General features: G+C 42.2%; 1 protein-coding gene and 1 long non-coding RNA gene across 2 annotated transcripts; one reads left to right on the plus strand and one right to left on the minus strand.

The window, feature by feature from the left end:
• Window positions 1–9,766: 9,766 nt before the first annotated feature.
• LOC115202728 (uncharacterized) lies at window positions 9,767–10,934 on the plus strand. Its single transcript, XR_003880032.1, has 3 exons — window positions 9,767–9,956; window positions 10,667–10,736; window positions 10,902–10,934. It is a non-coding gene; the product is annotated as an uncharacterized LOC115202728 (long non-coding RNA).
• A 10,142-nt stretch (window positions 10,935–21,076) lies between these two features.
• On the minus strand, window positions 21,077–22,985 carry LOC115202572 (uncharacterized). The gene is made up of 4 exons (XM_029766687.1): window positions 22,876–22,985; window positions 21,882–22,360; window positions 21,381–21,773; window positions 21,077–21,248 (listed from the first exon to the last, which is right to left on the minus strand). The coding sequence occupies exons 1-4, from the start codon at window positions 22,983–22,985 to the stop codon at window positions 21,088–21,090; spliced, it is 1,143 nt and encodes a 380-aa protein (XP_029622547.1). The 3' UTR covers window positions 21,077–21,087.
• Between the last annotated feature and the right edge of the window lie 2,145 nt (window positions 22,986–25,130).

A 25,130-nucleotide genomic window follows, 5' to 3' on the forward strand; every position in this document is an offset into this window, starting at 1 on the left:
TGCCTGCTGTCTCTGGGCAAAGTAGAGGAGCAGAGTTTGTAAGTGGTCAGCCTGGGGACAGTGAGACTGAGATGCGCATTCACGAGACTTCTCCATTTTTTACTTTCAGTCTTTGAATAAATACAACGTTGCCCAGTTGGAATATTATCGCTATTTTACGAAAGAAATAGCATAAAAATTGATTTTAAACAGCGTTTGACATGCTTCTAAGTACGGTAACGGAATATTTAGATTTTTTGGATATATTTGGATATAACTATGGATTATTTGGAACCAAAACAACATTTGTTGATGAAGTAGAAGTCCTGGGAGTGCATTCTGACGAAGAATAGCAAAGGTAATCCAATTTTTCTAATAGTAATTCTGAGTTTAGTGAGCCCCAAACTTGGTGGGGGTCAAATTAGCTAGCCTGTGATGGCCGAGCTATGTACTCAGAATATTGCAAAATGTGCTTTCGCCGAAAAGCTATTTTAAAATCTGACATAGCGTTTGCATAAAGGAGTTCTGTATCTATAATTCTTAAGATAAATGTTATGTATTTTGTCAATGTTTATCATGAGTAATTTAGTGAATTCACCGGAAGTTTTCAGTGGGTATGCTAGTTCTGAACATCACATGCTAATGTAAAAAGCTGGTTTTTGATATAAATATGAACTTGATTGAACAAAACATGCATGTATTGTATAACATAATGTCCTAGGAGTGTCATCTGATGAAGATCATCAAAGGTTAATGCTGCATTTAGCTGTGGTTTTGGTTTTTGTGACATATATGCTTGCTTTGAAAATGGCTGTGTGATTATTTTTGGCAGGGTACTCTCCTGACATAATCTAATGTTTTGCTTTCGCTGTAAAGCCTTTTTGAAATCGGACAATGTGGTTAGATTAACGAGAGTCTTGTCTTTAAAATGGTGTAAAATAGTCATATGTTTGAGAAATTGAAGTTATAGCATTTTTGAGGTATTTGTATTTCGCGCCACGCGATTCCACTGGCTGTGGGGGCAGCTGATAATCGTTACCTCTAATTGGGGATCATACTTAGTGTGTCCTTTTTCCCACCTGCGATGTGGGATATTGTTTTGTTTGAATGCCTATGTGCGCTACGTGTTTTATGATCGTTATCGCTTTGTTGTTTTTGGAAGTTTCACTATTATTAAAATGTGAAACTCTACTCACACTGTGCCTTGGTCTAATTATTCATACAACGGCCCATGACAGCTTGAATCTTTCCAAAACATGTTTCACAGGATAAATTCTATGTAACATTTTAAATGAAACTTTCTTTACTTTGTTACTGATACAATATTTGTTAGCAATTTTCCATGCTTTCCCCAATTGTATATCACCATAGATATCTGACCAAAATAATCTTGCTGAGGGAATTGCAGTATCACAAGCAATTTTCCTAATCTGTTTATTACTACATTTATCTTTGATGTTAATATTGCCAATTAATATATTTATGTAAATCTATGTTACTTACATCAACCACAGAGGAATTTAAGAGACACCCCCCACCCTTGGAATCGCATCAAAAACAATTGCATATTCTTTCGGGGTTATTGGAATTTTAAACTTATCAAGATATTCCTCATATGAGAGTAGATATCCATCCTTATTCAGTAACTGACCAACCAAAATAATTGTATACTCAAACCAGTTATGAAAAAGAGAGTTATTTTTCAATCGTATATCTTTGTTCCATAAAAAGTATCTGTGGGTAAAAATTGTGCTTATACGCTAACATCCAAGCTAAAATTGCCTGCTTATGGAATTTGGCCAACTTTACTGGGATTTTATCAATATCAAAATTTCATCGAAGCAAAAATTCTAAACCAACAACAGAGTCAAATAAATACTTAGGGAAGACATTCCAAATACTGTTCTGGTTCTTAATACTTCAGAATCCAATTTATTTTAAAAGTATTATTTAGAGTATTGAAATCTCAAACTTCAAGACCTCCTTGTTCTTGGGTATTAGTGAGAATATCTTATCGTAGATAGTGAGGCTTGTTCCTCCAAATAAAATGATAAAGAATCTTATCTAAGTCCTTTACAATTTCAGGGGGTAAGTCAAGTGATAACGAGACATAAACCGATCTGGATAACCCTTCAGCTTTGGATAATAAAACCCGACCGTATAACGAAATATCTCTCATCAACCAGAGGTTGAATTTCTTCTTTGTTTTCTCAATAATTGTCACGGTTGTCGTTGGAAAAGGAGGACCAAAATGTAGCAGGTATGTGTATGCTCATCTTGACGTTTAATAAATTCAGAATGAACACCAAAAGAACGAACGATCAACAAAACAGTCTGGCAAGGCACAAGGATAAACACAGAACAATCTCCCACAAATGACAAACACACCCTAATATATGGGACTCTCAATCAAAGGCAAATAGACAACAACTGCCTTCAACTGAGAGTCCCAACCCCAATTAACCAAACATAGAAACAGACTCACTAGACTAAACATAGAATACATGAATATCAGACAGTGCCCAACAAACCCCGGAATACTTAAATCAAATGCCCTTCTAGACAAACACCATCCTGAACCACATAAAACAAATACCCTCTGCCACGTCCTGACCAAACTACAATGACAATTAACCCTTATACTGGCCAGGACGTGACAATAATGGGGTTAAAGTTCAATTCGCTCCTTTGTTTTTCATCCTTGGATATAACAATTTCAAGATACGTAACCTTATCTTGTCACGTCCTGACCAGTTAAGGGTTATTTGTTGTTGTAGTTTGGTCAGGACGTGGCAGAGGGTATTTGTTTTATATGGTTCGGGGTGGTGGTGTAGGTAGTAGGTCGTTTTATTTATGTATTCCGGGGGTTTTGGGTACTGCTCTGTGTTTATGTATTTCTATGTTTAGTTAGTTAGTTGTGGGTATAGGTTCTAGGTTTGTTTTCTATGCATTGTTAATTGGGGTGGGACTCCCAATTGAAGGCAGGTGTGTTGAGTTGCCTTTGATTGGGAGTCCTATATAATAGGGTGTGTTAGTCTTTGTGGTTTGTGGGTAATTGTTTTTGCACTGCGTTTGTTAGCCTGCAAAACTATTCTTGTCGTGAGTATCATTTATTGTTTTTTTCACTGTGCATGCTTTGCGTATTTTTTCATTAAAGAAAGATGAGTATCCACATTCCCGCTGCGCCTTGGTCCTCCCTTCAACAAAACAACATTTTCTGTGACATATCTTTAATTGGGATACCATATACTTCCTGTAAAACACAATCCTTGAGTGTAAATAAGACTGACTTATTGATATTAATTTTCAAACCCGAAACTAGGGAAAAGTCTTCAATACAGGAAACTGCTTTAGAAACCTCATTCCTGTCTCTTAAAAATATGGTGGTATCATCAGCCAGTTGACATAGTTCAAATTCCTTGCCAAGTGCTGAAATACCTTAAATTCCCTTTCTTGATATGAAAGGCCATAATTTGAGTAACCAATAAAAGTACAAATGGACTAATTGGGCAGCCCTGCCTAATGCCACGGCCAATATCAAATCTTTGGGATCTCCCGCGAGCTAATTTTACAGAGCTAGTACAACCACTATAAAGTTTGGACTGCTTTCAAAAAATAGTCACCAAACCTAAAAAAAACGTATTGCTTTGAACATAAACTCATGTTCTACAGTGTCAAAAGCTTTATAAAATCAACAAACATAAGAAAAATGTCATCAAGGATGAGGTCATTATAGTCAATCATATCTAATATCAACCTGTTATTACTAATGTGTCGAGCATGCATAAAACCCAGATTGTTGTTCATCAATTATATGATGCAAGCCTTGTTTCAACCTCTTAGCAAATACAAGGGCAAATAATTTCCCATCAATATTCAACAGGCTAATGGGTCTCCAGTTGTCTATATAAAGAGTATCCTTATTAGGTTTGGGAATCAAAGTAATTACACCTTGCTTTAAGGAAGCCGGTAACTCCCCTTTTTATATTGATTCTTGAAACATAGCAAGAATGAAAGGAATCAATTTATCATTGAATGCTTTATAAAACTCGCTTATTAAACCATCATTTCCAGGGGACCTATTGTCCTTAAGGCTATTAATACAGTCTTTTATCTCAATTTCAGATAACTCATCACAAAAATCCCTGAAATCATTATCTATCTTCTTAGCAATTGTCTAAGAAAAGATCGATATTGGAAGTTGGCTGGGCTGATGTATACAGATTCTGATAAAACTGGGCAACATGCTGAGAGATTTCTTTTAGATTTTTATTGGGAGTATTATTAATCATTAATTTACATATGGAAGTCTTTTCGCCTGCCCTTTTTTCTAAATTAAAGAAATATTTTGTATTTTTCTCTTCCATCCATTTGTCTTGATCTTAAAAACGCTCCCCGGGCCTTTTCCTCGTAGATACAGTCTAACTGCATTTGCAATGAATAGCTCCAGTAATTCCTGATTTAGTTCACTTTTTTTCTTGTATAATCCATTATTCCCTTTACGATGTCATATTCTTTCTCTCTCTTGGCACGAGCAATTTTTTCCCCCATTGAAATACCCAAAAGCCTTAATCAAATTTCATTAGCTCCCAGTAACTTCCAAACGTATTCATAACACAGGCACAATTCCAGTATTTATCATTAATTCCTGCTACTTCCTTCTTAAATACTTCATTCTCTAGTAAAGTCTTGTTCATTTTCCAGTAACCTTTGCTAACTTTTTTTGTTGACAAACCATGCATATTTATCTTTATTGAGATCCGTTTGTGGTCTGTTAAAATCGATGGTTCAATCGAGACTGTATCAACCTTGTCAGCCATATCTTCAGATATCAGCCTGAAATCAATACGGGATTGCATAGATAAATCTTTAGTACTCCATGTAAACATAATCTTATCTGGGTTCTTATGTCTCCAAATATCTAGAATACCTAACCTTAGACATATATTCCTTATCTCACAAACAGAATTGCTATCCTTAGGAGGCCATCTATGTCACGTCCTGACCAGTATTAGGGATTATTTGTAATTGTAGTTTGGTCAGGACGTGGCAGAGGAAATTTGTTTTATGTGGTTCGGGGTGGTTGGTTGTGTATTAGGGTGTTTGATTTGTTAGTTCTGGGTTTTGGGTATGTTCTAGGTTTGTATTTCTACGTTCTGTCTAGTTTCGTTTTCTATGTTTAGGTTTGGGTGTTGGACTCTCAATTGGAGGCAGGTGTTTCTAGTTGCCTCTGATTGAGAGTCCTATATATAGGTATGTGTTTGGGTTTGTGAGTTGAGGGAGATTAATTGCTGTGTATGGCTTTGTGCCTTACAAGCCTGTTCGTCTTCGTCGTGGTTTTCCTGTGTACGTGTTTTGTTTTCGGTTTACCTTCTTATCCATAATAAAAAGAAGATGAGTACACATAACCCCGCTGCGTATTGGTCCACTTTCTCCGACGATGATTTCTCTATATCTTCAGACGACGAAGAATGTGACAATCTATCTGATTATCATGTAATACTGTATTAAAATCTCCACCCCATATTTCTTTGGCCAATGGAAATTTAGACATAATCTTACTTATTTTCCTCTCAATTTCTCTAAATAAAATCTTGACTTGTTATTGGAAGCATAAGTATTTACAACAATGAATTGAACATGGTTGACATCTACCAATAGTTGGTTGACATCTACCAATAGTATAATCCATCTGCTTCATGACTCAATATATGACCCTTAAAGTTGCCTTTTAAAATAGCGACACCTGCTGACCGATTAGTACCAAATGAAAACCAAATATCATTCCCCCATTGACACTTCCAAAACGCAGTATCTGTGGAACAGGCGTGAGTTTCTTGAATGAAATAAAAGTCAACACTCTTACCCTTACAATACAAAAATAAAGATTTCCTTTTCAAAATATTACGGATTCCCCTGGCATTAATAGAAAAAACAGAAATGGACATTTACTATCACAGTGACTATATGAAGAATATTAAACTTGTATACGTTCACATGAATCAGGGTCTCACAAAAGAAAAGTTCTTACTAGTTGCAAATAAAAACAGTCCTTTGCACCACGCAAATGGTTGACCTAAATTATACACTGCTCAAAAAAATAAAGGGAACACTTAAACAACACAATGTAATGCCAAGTCAATCACACTTCTGTGAAATCAAACTGTCCACTTAGGAAGCAACACTGATTGACAATAAATTTCACATGCTGTTGTGCAAATGGAATAGACAACAGGTGGAAATTATAGGCAATTAGCAAGACACCCCCAATAAAGGAGTGGTTCTGCAGGTGGGGACCACAGACCACTTCTCAGTTCCTATGCTTCCTGGCTGATGTTTTGGTCACTTTTGAATGCTGGCGGTGCTTTCACTCAAGTGGTAGCATGAGACGGAGTCTACAACCCACACAAGTGGCTCAGGTAGTGCAGCTCATCCAGGATGGCACATCAATGCGAGCTGTGGCAAGAAGGTTTGCTGTGTCTGTCAGCGTAGTGTCCAGAGCATGGAGGCGCTACCAGGAGACAGACCAGTACATCAGGAGACATGGAGGAGGCCATAGGAGGGCAACAACCCAGCAGCAGGACCGCTACCTCCGCCTTTGTGCAAGGAGGAGCAGGAGAAGCACTGCCAGAGCCCTGCAAAATTACCTCCAGCAGGCCACAAATGTGCATGTGTCTGCTCAAACGGTCAGAAACAGACTCCATGAGGGTGGTATGAGGGCCCGACGTCCACAGGTGGGGATTGTGCTTACAGCCCAACACCGTGCAGGACGTTTGGCATTTGCCAGAGAACACCAAGATTGGCAAATTCGCCACTGGCGCCCTGTGCTCTTCACAGATGAAAGCAGGTTCACACTGAGCACGTGACAGACGTGACGGAGTCTGGAGACACCGTGGAGAACGTTCTGCTGCCTGCAACATCCTCCAGCATGACCGGTTTGGCGGTGGGTCAGTCATGGTGTGGGGTGGCATTTCTTTGGGGGGCCGCACAGCCCTCCATGTGCTCGCCAGAGGTAGCCTGACTGCCATTAGGTACCGAGATGAGATCCTCAGACCCCTTGTGAGACCATATGCTGGTGCGGTTGGCCCTGGGTTCCTCCTAATGCAAGACAATGCTAGACCTCATGTGGCTGGAGTGTGTCAGCAGTTCCTGCAAGAGGAAGGCATTGATGCTATGGACTGGCCCGCCCGTTCCCCAGACCTGAATCCAATTGAGCACATTGGGGACATCATGTCTTGCGCCATCCACCAATGCCACGTTGCACCACAGACTGTCCAGGAGTTGGCGGATGCTTTAGTCCAGGTCTGGGAGGAGATCCCTCAGGAGACCATCCACCACCTCATCAGGTGCATGCCCAGGCGTTGTAGGGAGGTCATACAGGCATGTGGAGGCCACACACACTACTGAGCCTCATTTTAACTTGTTTTAAGGACATTACATCAAAGTTGGATCACCCTGTAGTGTGGTTTTCCACTTTAATTTTGAGTGTGACTCCAAATCCAGACCTCTATGGGTTGATAAATTGTATTTCCATTGATTATTTTTGTGTGATTTTGTTGTCAGCACATTGAACTATGTAAAGAAAAAAGTATTTAATAAGATTATTTCTTTCATTCAGATCTAGGATGTGTTGTTTAAGTGTTCCCTTACTGCTCAAAAAAATAAAGGGAACACTAAAACAACACATCCTAGATCTGAATGAATGAAATAATCTTATTAAATACTTTTTTTCTTTACATAGTTCTATACTGACAACAAAATCTCCGACTATACCGGTCATTCTCGTTTACCTTTGACTCCATTTCAGTGAGTTTCTTCTCCTGCTTTGCAACCTGAATGTTCAGTGTTGCGTTGTGCTGCTTCAGAGTTTTTACTTCCTCAGCACTGAAATCAATCAATTTCTTCAGGTTAACGATACTGATAGTGCTCTTTTACACCAAATTCATGATGTCATCTGCGCTGTCTTTGATTTTAGCCGTGAGGATACGGACGATGTTGTCCTGTAGCTGGCTTATTGATGGTTCACTTCTCAGCTTCTTTTGAAGTTGCTCCTTGGTTGGGGTATTCGGGTATGAATCACATTCACCCCCTTTTTTACACTGCAAGCATATGAGTGAGTTTCAACAATGCCTCTTTTCTCCTTGGAAGTTTCAACATCCATTATCTCAGCAACAGTTTGGTCATGTCATGATTACATGCTACTAGCTATGAAGACGTTAGCAGGCTAACAACTACACAGGCTAAAACTTTTCGATAGCTAGCTTGTTCGTTGGAAATCATCAAAAATATATGTCAATGGTTTGATTAATTACAATATTATTCATTGTATGGTTAGATATCATTTTTTGTGACAAAAACAAATTGCAACTGCAGTCTAAAACTATAAACTTTGTGAGAAAACCCTAAAATTGTTCCTCAGCTAGAAATGTTAAAACCTCTCATGTCGCCATCTTGACCATGTCCCTGATTTCATAGAGCTCTCCTGCGCATCATTTACTTCACAAAATCCCGCAAACGTGAAAGCGCCAGAAATAAACATCGCGAGATTGTAAATATGTGTGAGAGTCAGAGATTTGAAAGCAGACGCTTTCATCCAAAACGATGTACAGTAATGCGTACATACATTTTACTTTTGGGTGGCCCAGGGAAATTCGACTTTTTCGAGCTTTTCGAAGCAATTTTTAATCGATTTCTTTGTAATACTGTATGTATTCAATCATTTCGAATTGATCACTTCCCACTGGGCACATACATCAATTCAATGTTTATTCCACGTTGGTTCAACATAATTTAATCGAAATTACATGGATATTGTGTCACAGTGAATTGTATAATCTGCAGTCAATTTCATTATGTTTTCATGTGCCATGATTCTGACATTTCACATATGATCCTCATAGGATTAGGCTACATAATTACAGTGGTGCAGTAAATGTAATCTCAATTCAATACGATGTGCATATACTGTACATATAGCCAATATAGCTATTAAACCCATGTTCAGCGACTGTAATCTGTGACGCAAGTGGCCTAATATGTTTGTGACGTTCCATGGAACCCACGGTATTGTTTAAAACTAGATTATGATTGGCTTGTAGGTCATTCTACAGTGTAAATTGTAAATGAAAACGTGCTTTTATATCAGTGTTACAGATTCACATTAACGAGCATGTCTCAACCCGTACCGCGCTTTTATCTGCCTAAAGGTATCTTCACGCACAACTGGATAGGCCTTTTGGATACGCTTGTCCAAGGTAAGGATATGGTCAGGCTATAGCCTACTTTTAATGTTTTAGTTCCGAACTCAAGTTACTCCAGTCAAGTGATTAAGCGTGAAAGTTAGTTTTTTTGACTGAGCAGTCCAATGGCCAATGCTGTTTTTGGACTATGAGACCCTCGGCTATATACTATGATGAGTCAATAACATGCATAGATTATGTATTAGGCATTGCAGGAGTCAGTGTCTAGGTCAGAATATAAAGTTGCTACTTCCGTCAACTTAAGTTACTCAAGTCAAGTGATTCATCGTAAGAGTTAATTGGTTTGACTGTCAAAACAAATAACTTTGATGGAATATTCCAAATTACAATGACAATTATGCATCACAAATTCACAATAATACTTGTATTTCAATGATTCATCCAGGCCCAAGACATAAAGTCGCCTGAAAGCTGAGTAGCAATCATTCCATTGCTGACCCATAGGATGGTAATCACATACATGATTGGCTTAATCTAGAATCATGGATACCTTTCATGTGAGTACTCACACACCAGATTTGTTTACATACCTCAGAAGGAAGATACCTCAATATCTGGAAGCACTGTCTCATGTACAATTGTTAATGCTATCTCTGAAATGTCTAACAAAATGTTGACCTGATCATTTCATCAAGACCTTCTCATCACAAGTTGGAACTAGTGGTCAACATTGGGGCAATGCAGCCCAAAATAACAGGGGCCGATATTTTCATGGAGGTAGCACTACACTTCTGATGGGTTTAAAGATTGTATTACATTATCTAAAAGTGAGAAAGTAAACCCCAGCTGTTGTTATTCTTTTCACAGAGAAGGACAATCCCCATTATGCCATGAATGTTTCATTCAAATCAAATCAAATTTTATTTATATAGCCCTTCGTATATCAGCTGAAATCTCAAAGTGCTGTACAGAAACCCAGCCTAAAACCCCAAACAGCAAGCAATGCATGTGAAAGAGGCACGGTGGCTAGGAAAAACTCCCTAGGAAAAACTCCCTAGAAAGGCCAAAAACCTAGGAAGAAACCTAGAGAGGAAACAGGCTATGAGGGGTGGCCAGTCCTCTTCTGGCTGTGCCGGGTGGATATTATAACAGAACATGGTCAAGATGTTAAAATGTTCATAAATGACCAGCATGGTCAAATAATAATAATCATTGTAGTTGTCGAGGGTGCAACAAGCACGTCCGGTGAACAGGTCAGGGTTCCGTAGCCGCAGGCAGAACAGTTGAAACTGGAGCAGCAGCATGGCCAGGTGGACTGGGGACAGCAAGGAGTCATCATGCCAGGTAGTCCCGAGGCATGGTCCTAGGGCTCAGGTCCTCCGAGAGAAAGAAAGAAAGAAAGAAAGAGAGAAAGAGAGAATTAGAGAGAGCATTGCTGAACAACCATAGATATTTTTCCTTTAATTTGTCTCCCATTCCTCCAACAGTGAGCAAGACCTGCCAGCAGAGCTCACTGGAGCAGGGAGACATCCCGTCATCCTTTTGGCGCCTGACAAAGTACACTTTTTTTCTTCTAAATAACACTATAGTAACATCTTCTGCACAAAGTTACATTCCTAATTATATTGGTGTTAAGTGAGAAAGAATCCTAAAGATGGTCCAATGGGCATGGTCTGAAGCCTCTTGTCATCTCAGTATATTGAACCACCTGATTTCTTGCAGGCTTGAGATTCAGATCCTGCTGAACGATGTTAAGCATTCGATTAACCACATGCAGGGGACACTGAACACCATGCAGGGGCAGTGTATTGAGTTGCAGACTGCCATATCTAAGGTAGTGTCAGATGAGTCTCAGATACAGAAGAATAAGACTATGATGGTATGGTGATAATGATTGAGATGGTGATTATAATAATGAAGACTAGCGGTACCCTACCCTACGGGTGGTAAATCATTGGATCTGATTCATTCAATTCAATGCAATTCAATCTTAGAGGACTGCAACCATAGAAATACAATGTATTTACACTAATAATAAGCTATTGTCAACTTCCCGTCTATGGTTATCTTGCCCATTGCTCACTGTTACCCTATGTGTGCAACTATTATTGATTTCTCACAGAAAAATAATTTGGTTGCAAATGTACCTGGGGCCATGTAAATAATTGTTAGGCTACTCATTTTGAATCCACCGGTGGAAACTTGTGTGACCATAAAAGTCTGTGCGTCTGGGCACAGTAAAATAATTTGGTTACTGACCTGCCCTACATCATAGAAGGCCCATCAAGTCGGAACTAGGAAATTCTGACATTTCTGACTCATTAACTCATTATGGAATGATGATTTCAAGTTTCCCACTTGTGAAGTATGAGAACCAACCAGTAGGAAGCTCTACACTAATAACTTACATTCATTTTAACTCTGAGGTTCCAAGTTTCCGATGGCATGTGAATGCGTCTGTCACGCATTGCGAGTGCGTCTGTCATGCATAGCGAGGTTTTTTGTTCTCTATTTTGGTTAGGCCAGGGTGTGACTAGAGTGGGCATTCTATGTCCTTTTTTCTATATTTTGTATTTCTTTGATTTGGCCGGGTATGGTTCTCAATCAGGGACAGCTGTAGATCGTTGTCTCTGATTGGGAGCCATACTTAGGCAGCCTGTTTTCCTTTGGGTTTTGTGGGTGGTTCATTTCTGTTTAGAGTTGATGTTCCTGACAGAACTGTTTGGCTGTTGTTCGTTTTCTTGTTTTGTTTAAAGTGTTCTATTAAAATTAAATGATGAGCACTCTCCACATTGCGCCTTGGTCTACTCCTTCCGACGGCCGTTACAGAACCACCCACCAAAAGAAGACCAATCAGCGTGGATTGGAGCATCGGGGAGAAGGATGGACATGGAAGTCGGAACGACGATTCTGGGAGGACAAGTTAAGGGAGCTACGGGAGCCTGAGAGGCAGCCCCCAAATAATTTTTTGTGCTTATCGTGGGGAGCAGTTGACGTGGAGAGCACTGTGCTATGCGGAAGTGCGCACGGTCTCGCCCATCTGCACGCACAGTCCGGTGCGGTCGATACCAGCAACCCGCAAGTGCCGTGATAGAGTGGGCATCCAGCCAGGGAGAAGTGCGCCGGCGCAGCACATCTGGCCACCAGTGCGTCTCCTAGGTCCAGCCTACCCTGCGCCTGCTCTACGCACGGCAGCCCTCAATCTCCAGCATAGCCCAGTTCGCCCTGTGCCAGCGCTTCACCCGTGCCGGGCTACAATGACAACTCAGCCAGGACAGGTGGTGTCAAGCCTACGCACCAGATCTCCAGTGCTCCCCCACAGCCCGGTGAATCCTGTGCCTGCTCCCAGAGCCAGGCCTTCTGCTTGTCTCTCCAGCCTGGTGAATCCTGTGCCTGCTCCCAGAGCCAGGCCTCCTGCATGTCTCCCCAGTCTGGTGAGTCCTGTGCCTGCTCCCAGAGCCAGGCCTTCTGCTTGTCTCTCCAGCCTGGTGAATCCTGTGCCTGCTCCCAGAGCCAGGCCTTCTGCTTGTCTCTCCAGCCTGGTGAATACTGTGCCTGCTCCCAGAGCCAGGCCTCCTGCATGTCTCTCCAGCCTGGTGAATCCTGTGCCTGCTCCCAGAGCCAGGCCTCCTGCATGTCTCCCCAGTCTTGTGAGTCCTGTGCCTGCTTTTCTCCAAATGCACATAGTCAATTGAAATCATCTGGAAAGGAGTTGTAGCTCGTACATGTTGCATTGGGGCCCTAGTTATTACACTGGGTTTCTTTGGTTTGATACACTTACACACATTGGTGATAAAATGTTCAATGTCATGTTGCATGTGCGGCCAATAAAAGCGTTCTCGTGCTAAGTTCAACACTCTTTCTGTTCCTAGATGGGCCATTTCAGTGTGAAAGTACTTGTAAATCAGTGTTCTATACTGACTTGGTACCACAACCTGTGCCCTTTTTGCTGTTTTCCTTTGTAATAATCCATCTGGTGAGACATGGAGCCTGTTCCACTCTTGCAGTAACGGTTTGACTTTGTATGACTCTTGTTGACATTCTGTTGGTTTAGGCTTAGTCCTTTGATTTTTTCAGTTCCAAGATTCTCGATACAGCCGCATCCTTTAACTGAGCCTGCATGATATCGTGTGGAGGCAGTCAGTCGGTCTGTAACTGTTCCCCCCCACCATGACAGCTCATCTTGCACTGATGGCCTTAGTGTGACCGTGGATATCCACGTTACACAGTCATTCTGTTGTGTCTGAACATTATTGAGTGTTGCTTTTACCATTTCAAGTGAGTGTTTCTCAGTGCATTCTTCCATGTAATGTTCAACATTTCTCCATTCCTCAGTTATGATGGATACCTGAGCCCCTGTGTCTTTACACCCCCATATAACACCACACTTGACATTTTTCTACCAATGAGCTGTGCTATATTACAATGTCCTTTGGTAGCTGGGGTAGTTGGTCCCCACTCTCTCTGTGTCATGGGACAGGGGGCGTTGTGGTCAGTCTTGCGAGCTTTCATACATGTAGGTTGGTGCTGTTTCCAATGATCTGGTTGGCACACTTTGGAACAATAGGCAGCTTTATGACACAATGAACACAACTTAAACTCTGAGATTCTCTTTACCTTTGCACTGCAGCCACTGCAACACTGGATGGAACTAGATGTATCTGAGGTCACTCCCCATTCCATGGTTGTGACCCCCCCCATGTTTCCCGATGGATGTGCGTAGCCGCTGATCCTACATCCTGCTGTCCAATGGCTATCCCTGCCACATTTGTAGCAATGATGGCAAGTCTGTTGACCAGTCTCATAACAACTTTTGCATTTTCTTTTCTCCCTGTTGGTTGGGCTTGGTTTTCTGTTGGAGCGATTCCTAACTGAACAGTCACCCTGGCCCTGCACTGACTGTACTAATGAGGCAACCTGACAGGTCAGTTGTTTGATTGCTTCATTGCTCGCATCAATTTTACTCAGGAGAGGATTGTATTTATTTTGTTTTCGGACTGTGGTCTGTGAGGGCTCTGCCTGTTCACATTCCTTTCCTTTATCCCCGTTATCCTCACTCTATATTGCGTTCACTCGTGTGAGTGTGAACTTACGGGAAATCCTGGCCTTTTGCATGCGTTCGCTTTCATTGCCCTGGGCAATTTGCATTTTCTCAAGCAATAGTTCATCATTGGTGTTAATATTCTGGAGATGCACTCTCATCTCTGCCCTGACATTATCATTTGTTAAACCTGTAACAATGGCCTGCAGGCATTGACTCTTGACTAACTCTGTGCCATATTTCAGTCCTGATTGGGCACGAGCTGAGGCTGATAACACTTTCTGTCTCAGGTCAAAGACTCGGACTAGAAAGTCCAAGGCAGTGTTGTTTTAGTCAATTTGTGATACAGTTCAGTAGCATCCCTCTTTGCATAATGTGTCCTCAAGATAGATGTGTCCCCAGATAACTCCTCATCTTAAGCCCTGGGCTCATAGCTCTGATTACTGCTTCTATGATTTCTAATTCATGGTACCCTTTTCTCCATCCATTTTCAATATGATGTTCTAGGCTGCTGAAGCTGAGCTTATCTTTTTGATTCTGATCTCCGATCTGTCCATGAATTTTAAAGTCTTTATAACTGGACATACTCACTCCATTCTCTCTCTGTGTTGGGTGCCTTTCTGGAGCTGAGACCACTTCTCTGCTGGGCTGAGGAGCCCCTCCCTCTTCTTTTCGTTCTGCCGCAGCTCCCGTCTCTCTGCTGGGTTCGCTGTCCACTTGCCTCATTGGCGCCGACTGGCTGGGACTTGTAGGCAGACTTTTCCCAGTATCCTCAGAGTCCGATATTCCTTTGATTTCGTCTTTCAGTTGAAGCAGCCAAGACATTCCCTCATCCTCTGATTCCATTAAATCCTCTTTCTCACTGTAATCTTCCATCAATTTGCGCCCCAAAGCGCGATGGCTCTTTCCTTTTACTTCAGTCATCTACACCTCCTTGTAACAATGCCTCCTAGTAGGAGGGAGGGTGTAGGAATCAGGAGTAGGAGAGCAAAGAAGTTCTAGTGTGCACACAGCGTTTAATAAGGCGGTCCCGAACTCACAAATACAAACAAGTGGGAAAAAACACGCACAAACGTAGTTGCCACCCACAGGGAATAAATCGCACACACAGAGGAGAAACCTCGACTCCAAAAACACAGTCACGAAGCACCCGGTAACATTTACAGAAAAGAAATCGAAACCCCGTGGTGCAGGCATGCACCCCTAACATGCAATACACACAAATTATCCCGCACAAAGCCTAGCATGCAGCGGGGTGTATATAAACCCACCGAAATCAATTTAACTGAACACAGGTGGGGAAAAAACAGACAGACGCAAACGAAAAGGAAAATGGGATCGGTGGCAGCTAGTAGGCCGGCAACGACGACCGCCGAGCACCACACGAACAGGGAGAGGAGCCACCTTCGGCGGAAGTCGTGACACTCCTATTCCACAACGTACACACAAGTGCTGTAAATTGTCCTCAATTAAAGTCCATACACTCTGTTTGATTTCATCCAACAACGTTTCCCTCTCTCGACTCATATTGTCCTACTCACATGGCAACAATGACAATGCAGGCAATGGCAAGATAGCTACACTCCGTTAGGTGGTTAGCCTGCTAACGTTAGCTAGCTAGCTACTCTCCCAATGTCTCTCACTCACAGGAATATGGGCCGGTGCTCACATGAAAATAAATCTCAGCGGTGCCGCCAAATTTGTTACCCTTCCAATGAGCTTATCATATAAACTACAACGCGAAAAGTACGGTTTACTTCACTTTTAATCATGTCAGCACAGGTAACAGCCATTTAGTCTTTCTTTAGTTTTTCATTTCTTACTCTTCCCAATTCACTTAAACTATATTTCTTTATTTCCCATGGTGTCACGACTCCTGCCGAAGTCGGATCCTCTTCTTGTTCGCGCGGCGTTCGACGTCACCGATCTTCTAGCCATCGTCGCTCCACCTTTCATTTTCCATTTGTTTTGTCTTGTTTTTCCACAAACCTGGTTACATCCTGTCACGCCCTGGCCATAGAGAGGTTTTTGTTACCCATTTTGATTAGGCAAGGGTGTGACTAGGGTGGGCATTCTATGTCCTTTTTTCTATGTTTTGTATTTCTTTGTTTTGGCCGGGTATGGTTCTCAATCAGGGACAGCTGTAGATCGTTGTCTCTGATTGGGAGCCATACTTAGGCAGCCTGTTTTCCTTTGGGTTTTGTGGGTGGTTAATTTCTGTTTAGAGTTGATGTTCCTGGCAGAACTGTTTGGCTGTCGTTCATTTTCTTGTTTTGTTTAACCTGTTTAGGATAGGGGGCAGTATTTTCACGGCCGGATAAAAAACGTACCCGATTTAATCTGGTTATTACTCCTGCCCAGAAACTAGAATATGCATATAAATAGTAGATTTGGATAGAACACTCTAAAGTTTCTAAAACTGTTGAATGGTGTCTGTGAGTATAACAGAACTCATATGGCAGGCCAAAACCTGTGATGATTCCATGAAGGAAGTGCCCTGTCGGACAATTTGTTGTCCTTCTAGGTTATCTCTATCAAAAATACAGCATCTCTGCTGTAACGTGACATTTTCTAAGGCTTCCATTGGCTCTCAGAAGGCGCCAGAAAGTGGAATGAGAGCTCTGCAGTCTCTGGGCTAAGTACAGCAGCTCTGTTTCTTACTGGCCTGCCTGGGGACAGTGACACTGGAGATGCGCGTTCATGTGAATTCTCCATTTTTGTTCTTTAAGTCTTTGAACGAATACAACGTCGCCCGGTTGGAATATTATCGCTATTTTACGAGAAAAATCGCATAAAAATGTATTTTAAACTGCGTTTGACATGCTACGAAGTACGGTAATGGAATATTTTTTAAATTTTTGTCACAAAATGCGCCCGCGCGTCACCATGTATTTTGTGAACGTTAATCGTGAGTAATTAAGTAAATTCACCGGAAGTTTGCGGTGTGTATGCTAGTTGCTAGTTTTGAACATCACATGCTAATGTAAAAAGCTGGTTTTTGATATAAATATGAACTTGATTGAACAAAACATGCATGTATTGTATAACATAATGTCCTAGGAGTGCCATCTGAAGAAGATCATCAAAGGTTAGTGCTGCATTTAGCTGTGTTTTTAGTTTCTGTGACATTTAAATTTGGCGCTCTGATGTGTCACTGGCTGTTGAATAGTGCAGGACGATTTCGTCCCACCTACCCTAGAGAGGTTAACAAAAATACGGAATGGAGGGGGAGCCAGGCCATTCAGGATCTTGAATACAAGACATGCGTCAGTGTATTGCACAAGATTTTCCCAACTCAGGAGCTCACCACCTGGAGCTTCTCCCCTGACACATAGACATCTGGCTCAGTAGCATCTGTTGTGAAGAACATGCAGACAGTTTTTTCACATTGAGATGCAAACACGAGTCACTGAGCCACTTTGTAACCTGGACTATTACAGTAGTGAGTTCTTGTGCAGCTTGTTGTTTGCTCTTTGCATGCACATATATCACTATCATCTGCAAACATTTGAACTTCAGACCCAGTACAGACAGAAGGCAGATCATTAATGTACAGGAGGGGCCCCAGTATTGACCCTTGGGGCACGCCCACATCATAGCTAAGAGTGAGCGACAGCTCATTGCTCACTGACACACTGAGTTCTGCCTTCAAGGTATGATTTCATCCATCTCAAGGCATCGTTGGAGAAGTTGAACTTGGACAATTTTGTGATGAGAATCTCATGGTTAACAGTATCAAAAGCCTTCCTTAGGTCCAGAAATACAGCCCCAACAACGCCCCCTTTCTCCATCTTGGACTTCACATTTTCCAGAAGAAAGCAGTCAGCCGTTTCTGTGGAGTGTTTCGCTCTGAAGCCAAACTGCATGGAGTGTAATGTGAAGGGGCTGTTGTTGAGGTGGGCAATCAGTTGTTCTGCTACACACTTTTCAACAACCTTCGACACCACAGGTAGTACTACTAATGGGCCTGTAGTTACTCACGTCAGCAGGGTCGCCCGATTTAAAGATGGCCGTTATTATGGCCGACTTCCATACCCTTGGAAACACCTCCAGACCAATAGATGTGTTGGTGACCTTAGTAATGGGGCCAATGAGTGACTCTTTGTAGTTTTTAAGAAAGGTAGAGTCCAGCCCAAACACATCTTTGGCTTTAGAGTTCTTTAGTGAGCTAATCACCTTGTTCACCTTTGACTCAGAAACCTCCCTTATGATGAAGACAGGTTGAGCGTCATTTACTAGCACTGAGCCCAAGAAACCAGTGGAGGGGTTCTGTGTCAGTACCCTGACAGAGTCAATAAAGTAGGAATTAAAGGCTATTGCTAGTTCGACTGCATCCTGTGTTCGATTGTTATTCACCATGATTTCTAGTCTTTTTGCAGTGTTACTATGGTCTTTCCCTGTTCACTTTTTTAGATTCTCCCAGATCAATTTAGAATTTCCCTTTGCTTCATCAATTATGTTAATAAAAAAGTTTACCTTGGCCTGTCTGATTTCTTTCATCACCCTATTTCTCAACATGGTAAACCTACGTCTGTCATGCTCTATTTTGGATTTTAGGGCTGTTTTTAGAGCATAATCTCGTTCTTTCATCAATTTCCAGATTTCTACATTTAGCCAAGCTAGAGTGCTCTTTTGGCCAGGTTTGGATTTGATTTTCTTTAGGAAACCATTTATTGTAGTCTGGATTGTGGATAGAAAAACCCGACTATCAGCTTCCACATCTGTATAGGACAAGAGATCATTCCAGTTAATTCCCTTAATTGCGTTTTCAAAATAGTTTAATTCACTCTTAGGAATTCTTAGTTGATCCGTCTTTCAAACAGTAGAGAGGTTAAACCTGCTCTTAGAAAGCTTTCTGGCTATAAGTGTCAGATTATGATCAGATAGCCCAGTAACCATATTGAATGATTTAGTCACTCTCTGGTTTATTACTGAACACCAAATCAATCTGTGTTTTAGAGCAACAAGTCACCCTGGTTGGCCCTTTAACTAGTTGTGTAAGGTCAAAGGTATTAGTGATCCGTTTGAGGGTTTTCCTACAAGACTTGTCTTCATAATTAATATTAAAATCTCCCATTATGATGACCTCTTTCCCAAAATCACATTCCCTAAGCATGTTATTAAACTGATCATATAAAACACACTTTTGGTGGAAGGTGGTCTATACATTCCAATAAGGGTAAAATACATTTGGGGAGACAGTGTAACGTTCAGGCCAATACATTCTAGTTCATTATCACATGACCACTCAATTTGTTTACATCGGATATGTTCTTTAATGTTCTTTAATGTAAATCATCAGACCTCCTCATCTTCCTTCAATCCTGTCTCTCCTGAAAACATTGTAGCCAGGCACAATCAAAGCAGCATATGGAGAGTTTTTATGGAGCCATGTCTCTGAAAGGCAGAAGAAGTCAAGGTTGGAGTCTGTGAGAAGATGTTGAATTGATCACTTTTTGGAATGACACTACGAATGTTCAAGTGCCCTCCTAGTAGTCCCTTGGGCTTAGCTCGTGGGTCCCAGATGACTTGAGAGTTTTTTATTTTATTATTTCACCTTTATTTAACCAGGTAAGCTAGTTGAGAACAAGTTCTCATTTACAACTGCGACCTGGCCAAGATAAAGCAAAGCATGGCATGCAAATGGCATGAGGAGGTATTGCAATAAATAGACCATAGTAGCAAAGTAATTACAATTTAGCAGATTAACACTGGAGTGATAGATGAGCAGATGATGATGAGCAGATGATGGTGTGTAAGTAATGATACTGGTGTGCAAAAGAGCAGCAAAGTAAAGAAAAACAATATGGGGATGAGGTAGGTAGATTGGGTATTATAGATGGACTATGTACAGCTGCAGCGATCGGTTAGCTCCTCAGATACGTAGTGTGATTGACACATTGAAAAAAGTTAGATTTTCTGTGTTTTCTGGGTTTAGGCCGTTTTGTTTCGTTTTGATTAGGGGCATTTCGGTAGCGCAATTAACAATCCCTCCCGCTTGCACTGGATGCTGGGAACTAATTAAAACAGCTTGCGTACCAGAAGCAAAGTGAGGGATCGCATATAGCGACTATGTTTGAAGTGTCAAGAGAAACCATGAGACCATAGCATTCCCCCACTTCCGCAGCGGCGACGATCAGTGGACGAGGCCATCCACTGCTTTCCACTTCAGTGAGTATCGCTGGCTCGGTGATGTTAGGCCCAGGATTGAGTTGCACATCCCCGGAGAGCAGGAGGGTAGTGAACAGGTAGTTGAACAGTTTCCGATAAATGTTGGACTTGTGTTTGTTACGCCTAAGCAGGTCAGTGGAATAGGGAGCGAGGTAGACTTGGCCATTATCCAGAACATTATGGTATGCTGTGTACTGTCCGCTCCCGTGGAATGGTGAACCAATGTGTTTGGTGTTGATATTCTCCGGCAGTAGATTGATTGTGTCATCCCAGCAAGGACGCACTGAGATTATAAATAGAGCAGCTACATAACTGACAATCATGGCAATGTACTGGAGATAAAACACATCATTGCGCTTTAAATCGTTGCATGAGTTACTTAGCTGGGGTCGGCGTACACCTGATGTTTTAGATAAAATAACAGCATTTGTATGAGAAGCGGCACCTGCCACACCACCCTCCCTTCCGTCTGCCATTTTCCTTTCCCTTCATTTTTTTGTTGTCGAATAATGTTTTTTAAATGTACTAAGTAAATGATTAAAAGCATTAAAATTGGGATGTTTCCCACGTATTTACACAACCTACTCCACACTTGCAAAGTGAAAGTTTATAGAAAAGTTCTGAAATTAAGTAGTAAACAGAAGAAAAGCAGAATTGAGTTCAATTATAATGCAAATAATTTAATGGTCTTATGGTTCAATCCCATTTCTGAATGTCTGATGAATAATTAATATTGTTCCTCCTCTTCCCTGTAGCAGGCGCAGCAGCACACTGCCCTCCAAAGCCTGCAAAAAAATCCAGTGTCACGTCCTTGGTGACGTGTGGGGTGACATCCGGGATGACCACAGCAACATCCTCTGGAAAGGGAAAAAAGAGGAACAGAATGTAAACAAATGCAAACCGTAGGTTCTAAACACTGGCCAGTTGAAAGGTTCTACTAAGATGTCATGACAAACGGCACCTGTCAGAGTGCTCTAAGTGTTACTCACTTGCTTGGATGTCAGCTGGCAGAGTGGTGAAGACGGCCATCGTGAGAGTCTTTTCTTCAGGTGTGACGTCCACAACATTCAGGTGGGAAGAAGCCGGGTCTGCCTCTGTATTAGGGGTGATGTCCACAACATTCACTGTTTTTGGGGTGATGTCTTGAACCTCCAGGTGGGAAGAAGCTGGGTCTGCCTCTGTTTTTGGGGTGATGTCTTGAACCTCCAGGTGGGAAGATGCTGGGTCTGCCTCTGTCTTAGGGGTGATATCCACAACCTCCAGGTGGGAACAAGCCGGGTCTGCCTCTGTTTTTGGGGTGATGTCTACAATATCTAGTTGGGAAGAACCTGGGTCTGCCTCTGTCTTAGGGGTTATGTCCACAACCTCCAGGTGGGAAGAAGCTGTGTTATGGGTGACAACAACAATCCTGATGAGCTCTACTACTACAAGTCACCAAGATGTCATCACAACAGGCATCTGTCAGAGTGCTCTCTATCATTGCTACTCACCTACTTGGATGTCAGCTGGTCGTGTAATGGAGAGGGCCACGGCAAGGACAGGGGGGACTGGTAGGGTGGCTGCAGGGGGCTGGAAGCAGCTCTGAACCTCGTTCACCACGAAGGCACAGACAGAGCTTATATAAAAAGGGATCTGGAGGTCATCCGTGGAGAAGGACTGACTGATTCTCCCGAGGATCGACCGCACAGAGTCAAAAGCAGCAGCCCGGGAGAAAGGGATGTGAGGAGAAGGGTCCTTTAACATGCAGGAGAGCTTCTCCACTACGGCCGCCACCATGCCCACGGCCATCCCGCTTATTAGGATTGGGTGCTCTGAATGGCCTTCCTCTGGTTGAAGCCACAGGGCCAGGAGGAGCCTGGGCACCACCACCACCTGAGATGGGCTGAGCAGGTTGCTACGGGGCTCATTGGACTGCTCACCCAGAATGCTCCTCACAGCTCTCTCCACGATGCTGTGGACTTTAGGATCGCTGAAATCAACAAAAAGGAGAAGACAAAGCTAAACGATGTGCAGTGTGCTCACAGAGAACACTGTCTTAGTCTGTTTCTGCGTAGTTCCAGATGTGTAGATAAATAGATTAAGTAATATGCAGGGCAGTACATGGAACTCGCATGTCAGCTGGCGAGGTGGAGTGCATGGGGCGGCGGAGCTTGCAGAAAACCTCATGCTCTATGTCCATCATTTTTAGGCAAGTGTTTACTTCCCAGGCCTGCAGTATGAAACAGGAAGTCCCATTAGTGTAATTTCACAACAGATCTATCCTAAGAGCTCACTAACTTGTAGTATGTCTCTAACTCTCATTCTCTTACCAACCGAGCGAGGTTGTTTCCCTCCTCCAGGGTTTCCTTCCACACCCTTCAAATAAAACACAGAGCAATTCAACTTTCCTGGCTTCTGATTTTTCTGTTGTTTATTTTACCCAAACCTGGAGTGCTGCTGGTGGCAGGGAATGGCAGTGAAGGTGAGTGCTGACATGGTGCTCACCTCTCCCTAAGGGATGTTTTGCCCAGAGACACCAGCCAGTTTCTCATGTGCTCCGTGGTGACATGGGGCGGGACCTGGCCTTGACTCTGGAGCAGCAGATAATGGACCATGAACTTCTGCAAGATGAGGTAAAGTGTGTGACCATGCCACGAAATACCATATCATATGCTTTCAGAAGGGCCTCTCGCAACATTTCACAACTACTCATGCCTGACAATTTGCAAGTGATATTAAGAACTCTTATGACCAACTTCTCTAAACTGTCTTGAAATACAACTCTCTTTCTGTTGTTTATGTTTTTGTGGGATGAATCTTACCTGTTTATTGTAATATGTTTCCTCCCAGCAGGCCAGCAGAGTCTGAACATAAAGGCTGCTTCTACAGAATTCCTTTGAAGATAATGAAAATAATTATGCTTTGTTATGCACAGGCATTTACACTATGCTAAAATGAATTTCTCCTAAGATTACCTTTGTGGGACCATAAGTGAACTCCGGAATGCACCAAACCCTATCCATCGTAAGATGGGGAAGAAATGCACCGCTATAGATATACGGGATGCTCTAGAGATAACAGGAATGACTTAAAGTCGCGAATGATCAATGATTGTGGAGTCGTCCAATATGCTGCACTTAGAATTGAGTTGAAGGCGATGTTTGGCAAAAAATAGAATGTTTACATTCTATTGCCATGGAGAAATGGAATGTGTAGAACCTGTATAATTGGGTATGCTTCTATCCCATAGTGGGCAAGGAGGTCTAGATGCCCCCTGAACGCATTTAAAACCTTTGAGTGTTTTCTTCCCATTCAATCACCAGGCCGACAAAAGTATGTGGACACTGACAGACTATGTTTTTTCAAACCTCCATAATTTTTGCATGCCGGCACCCATTAACTTGGGTCCGTAGTAGGGTGGTCTTACAGTGGGCATGGAGGTCTGTATGTCCACCGAATGTATTTAAAACGTTTTTGAGTGTGTAAATAGTATTGTGTTCCCATAGTGGGCAAGGAGGTCTGTATGGCCCCTGAACGCATTTAAAACGTTTGAGTGTTTTGTTCCCATTCAATCACCAGGCCGACAAAAGTATGTGGACACTGACAGACTGTTTTTTCAAAACCTCCATAAATCACTCATGCCGGCCCTCATCTACTTGGGTCCGTAGTATGGTGGTCCCATAATGGGCATGGAGGTCTAGATGACCCCTATGGATAAAATATCATTTTGAAAATGTTGTTACCCATTCATTCACCAGGCCGACAAAAGTATGAAGACACTGACAGACTATGTTTTTTTCAAACCTCCGTAAATAACTCATGCTGGCCCCGTTGACTTGGGTCCGTAGTAGGGTGCTCCCATAGCGGGCATGGAGGTCTGTATGCCCCATGAATGCATTTTAAACTTTTTTGAGAGCTTTGTTCCCATTCAATCACCAGGCCGACAAAAGTATGTGGACACTGACAGACTATGTTTTTTTCAAACCTCCATAAATCACTGATTTTGTCCCACATTGACTTGAGTCCGTAGTAGGGTGCTCCCATAGCGGGCATGGAGGTCTGTGTGCCCACCGAATGCATTTAAAATGGTTTTTAGTGGGTCCGTAGTATGGTGTTCAAATAGTGGGCATGGAGGTCTAGATGCCCCCAGAACGCATTTAAAACGTTTTTGAGTGTTTTGTTCCATTCAATAACCAGGACGACAAGAAGTATGTGGACACTGACAGACAATTTTTTTTCAAATCTCCATCAATCACGCATGCCGGACCCCATTGACTTGGGTCCATAGTATGGTGGTCCCAAAATGGGCATGGAGGTCTAGTTGCCCCCTATATGGATAAAATATCATTTTGAAAATGTTGTTACCCATTCATTCACCAGGCCGACAAAAGTATGTGGACATCCAAAGACTGTTTTTTTTTATAACCTCCATAAATCACTAATGCTGGCCGCTGTTGCTTTGGGTCCATAGTAGGGTGCTCTGGTAGCGGGCATGGAGGACTGTATGCCCACCGAATGCATTTAACTTGTTATGGATAGGGGGCAGTATTTTCACGGCCGGATAAAAAATGTACCCGATTTAATCTGATTATTACTCATGCCCAGAAACTAGAATATGCATATAATTATTAGCTTTGGATAGAAAACACTCAAGTTTCTAAAACTGTCTGAATGGTGTCTGTGAGTATAACAGAACTCATTTGGCAGGCCAAAACCTGAGAAGATTCGAAACAGGAAGCGCCCTCTCTGACCATTTCTTG

Source organism: Salmo trutta, chromosome 12 (assembly GCF_901001165.1).
Source record: "Salmo trutta chromosome 12, fSalTru1.1, whole genome shotgun sequence".
NCBI classification, from domain to species: Eukaryota; Metazoa; Chordata; class Actinopteri; order Salmoniformes; family Salmonidae; genus Salmo; species Salmo trutta.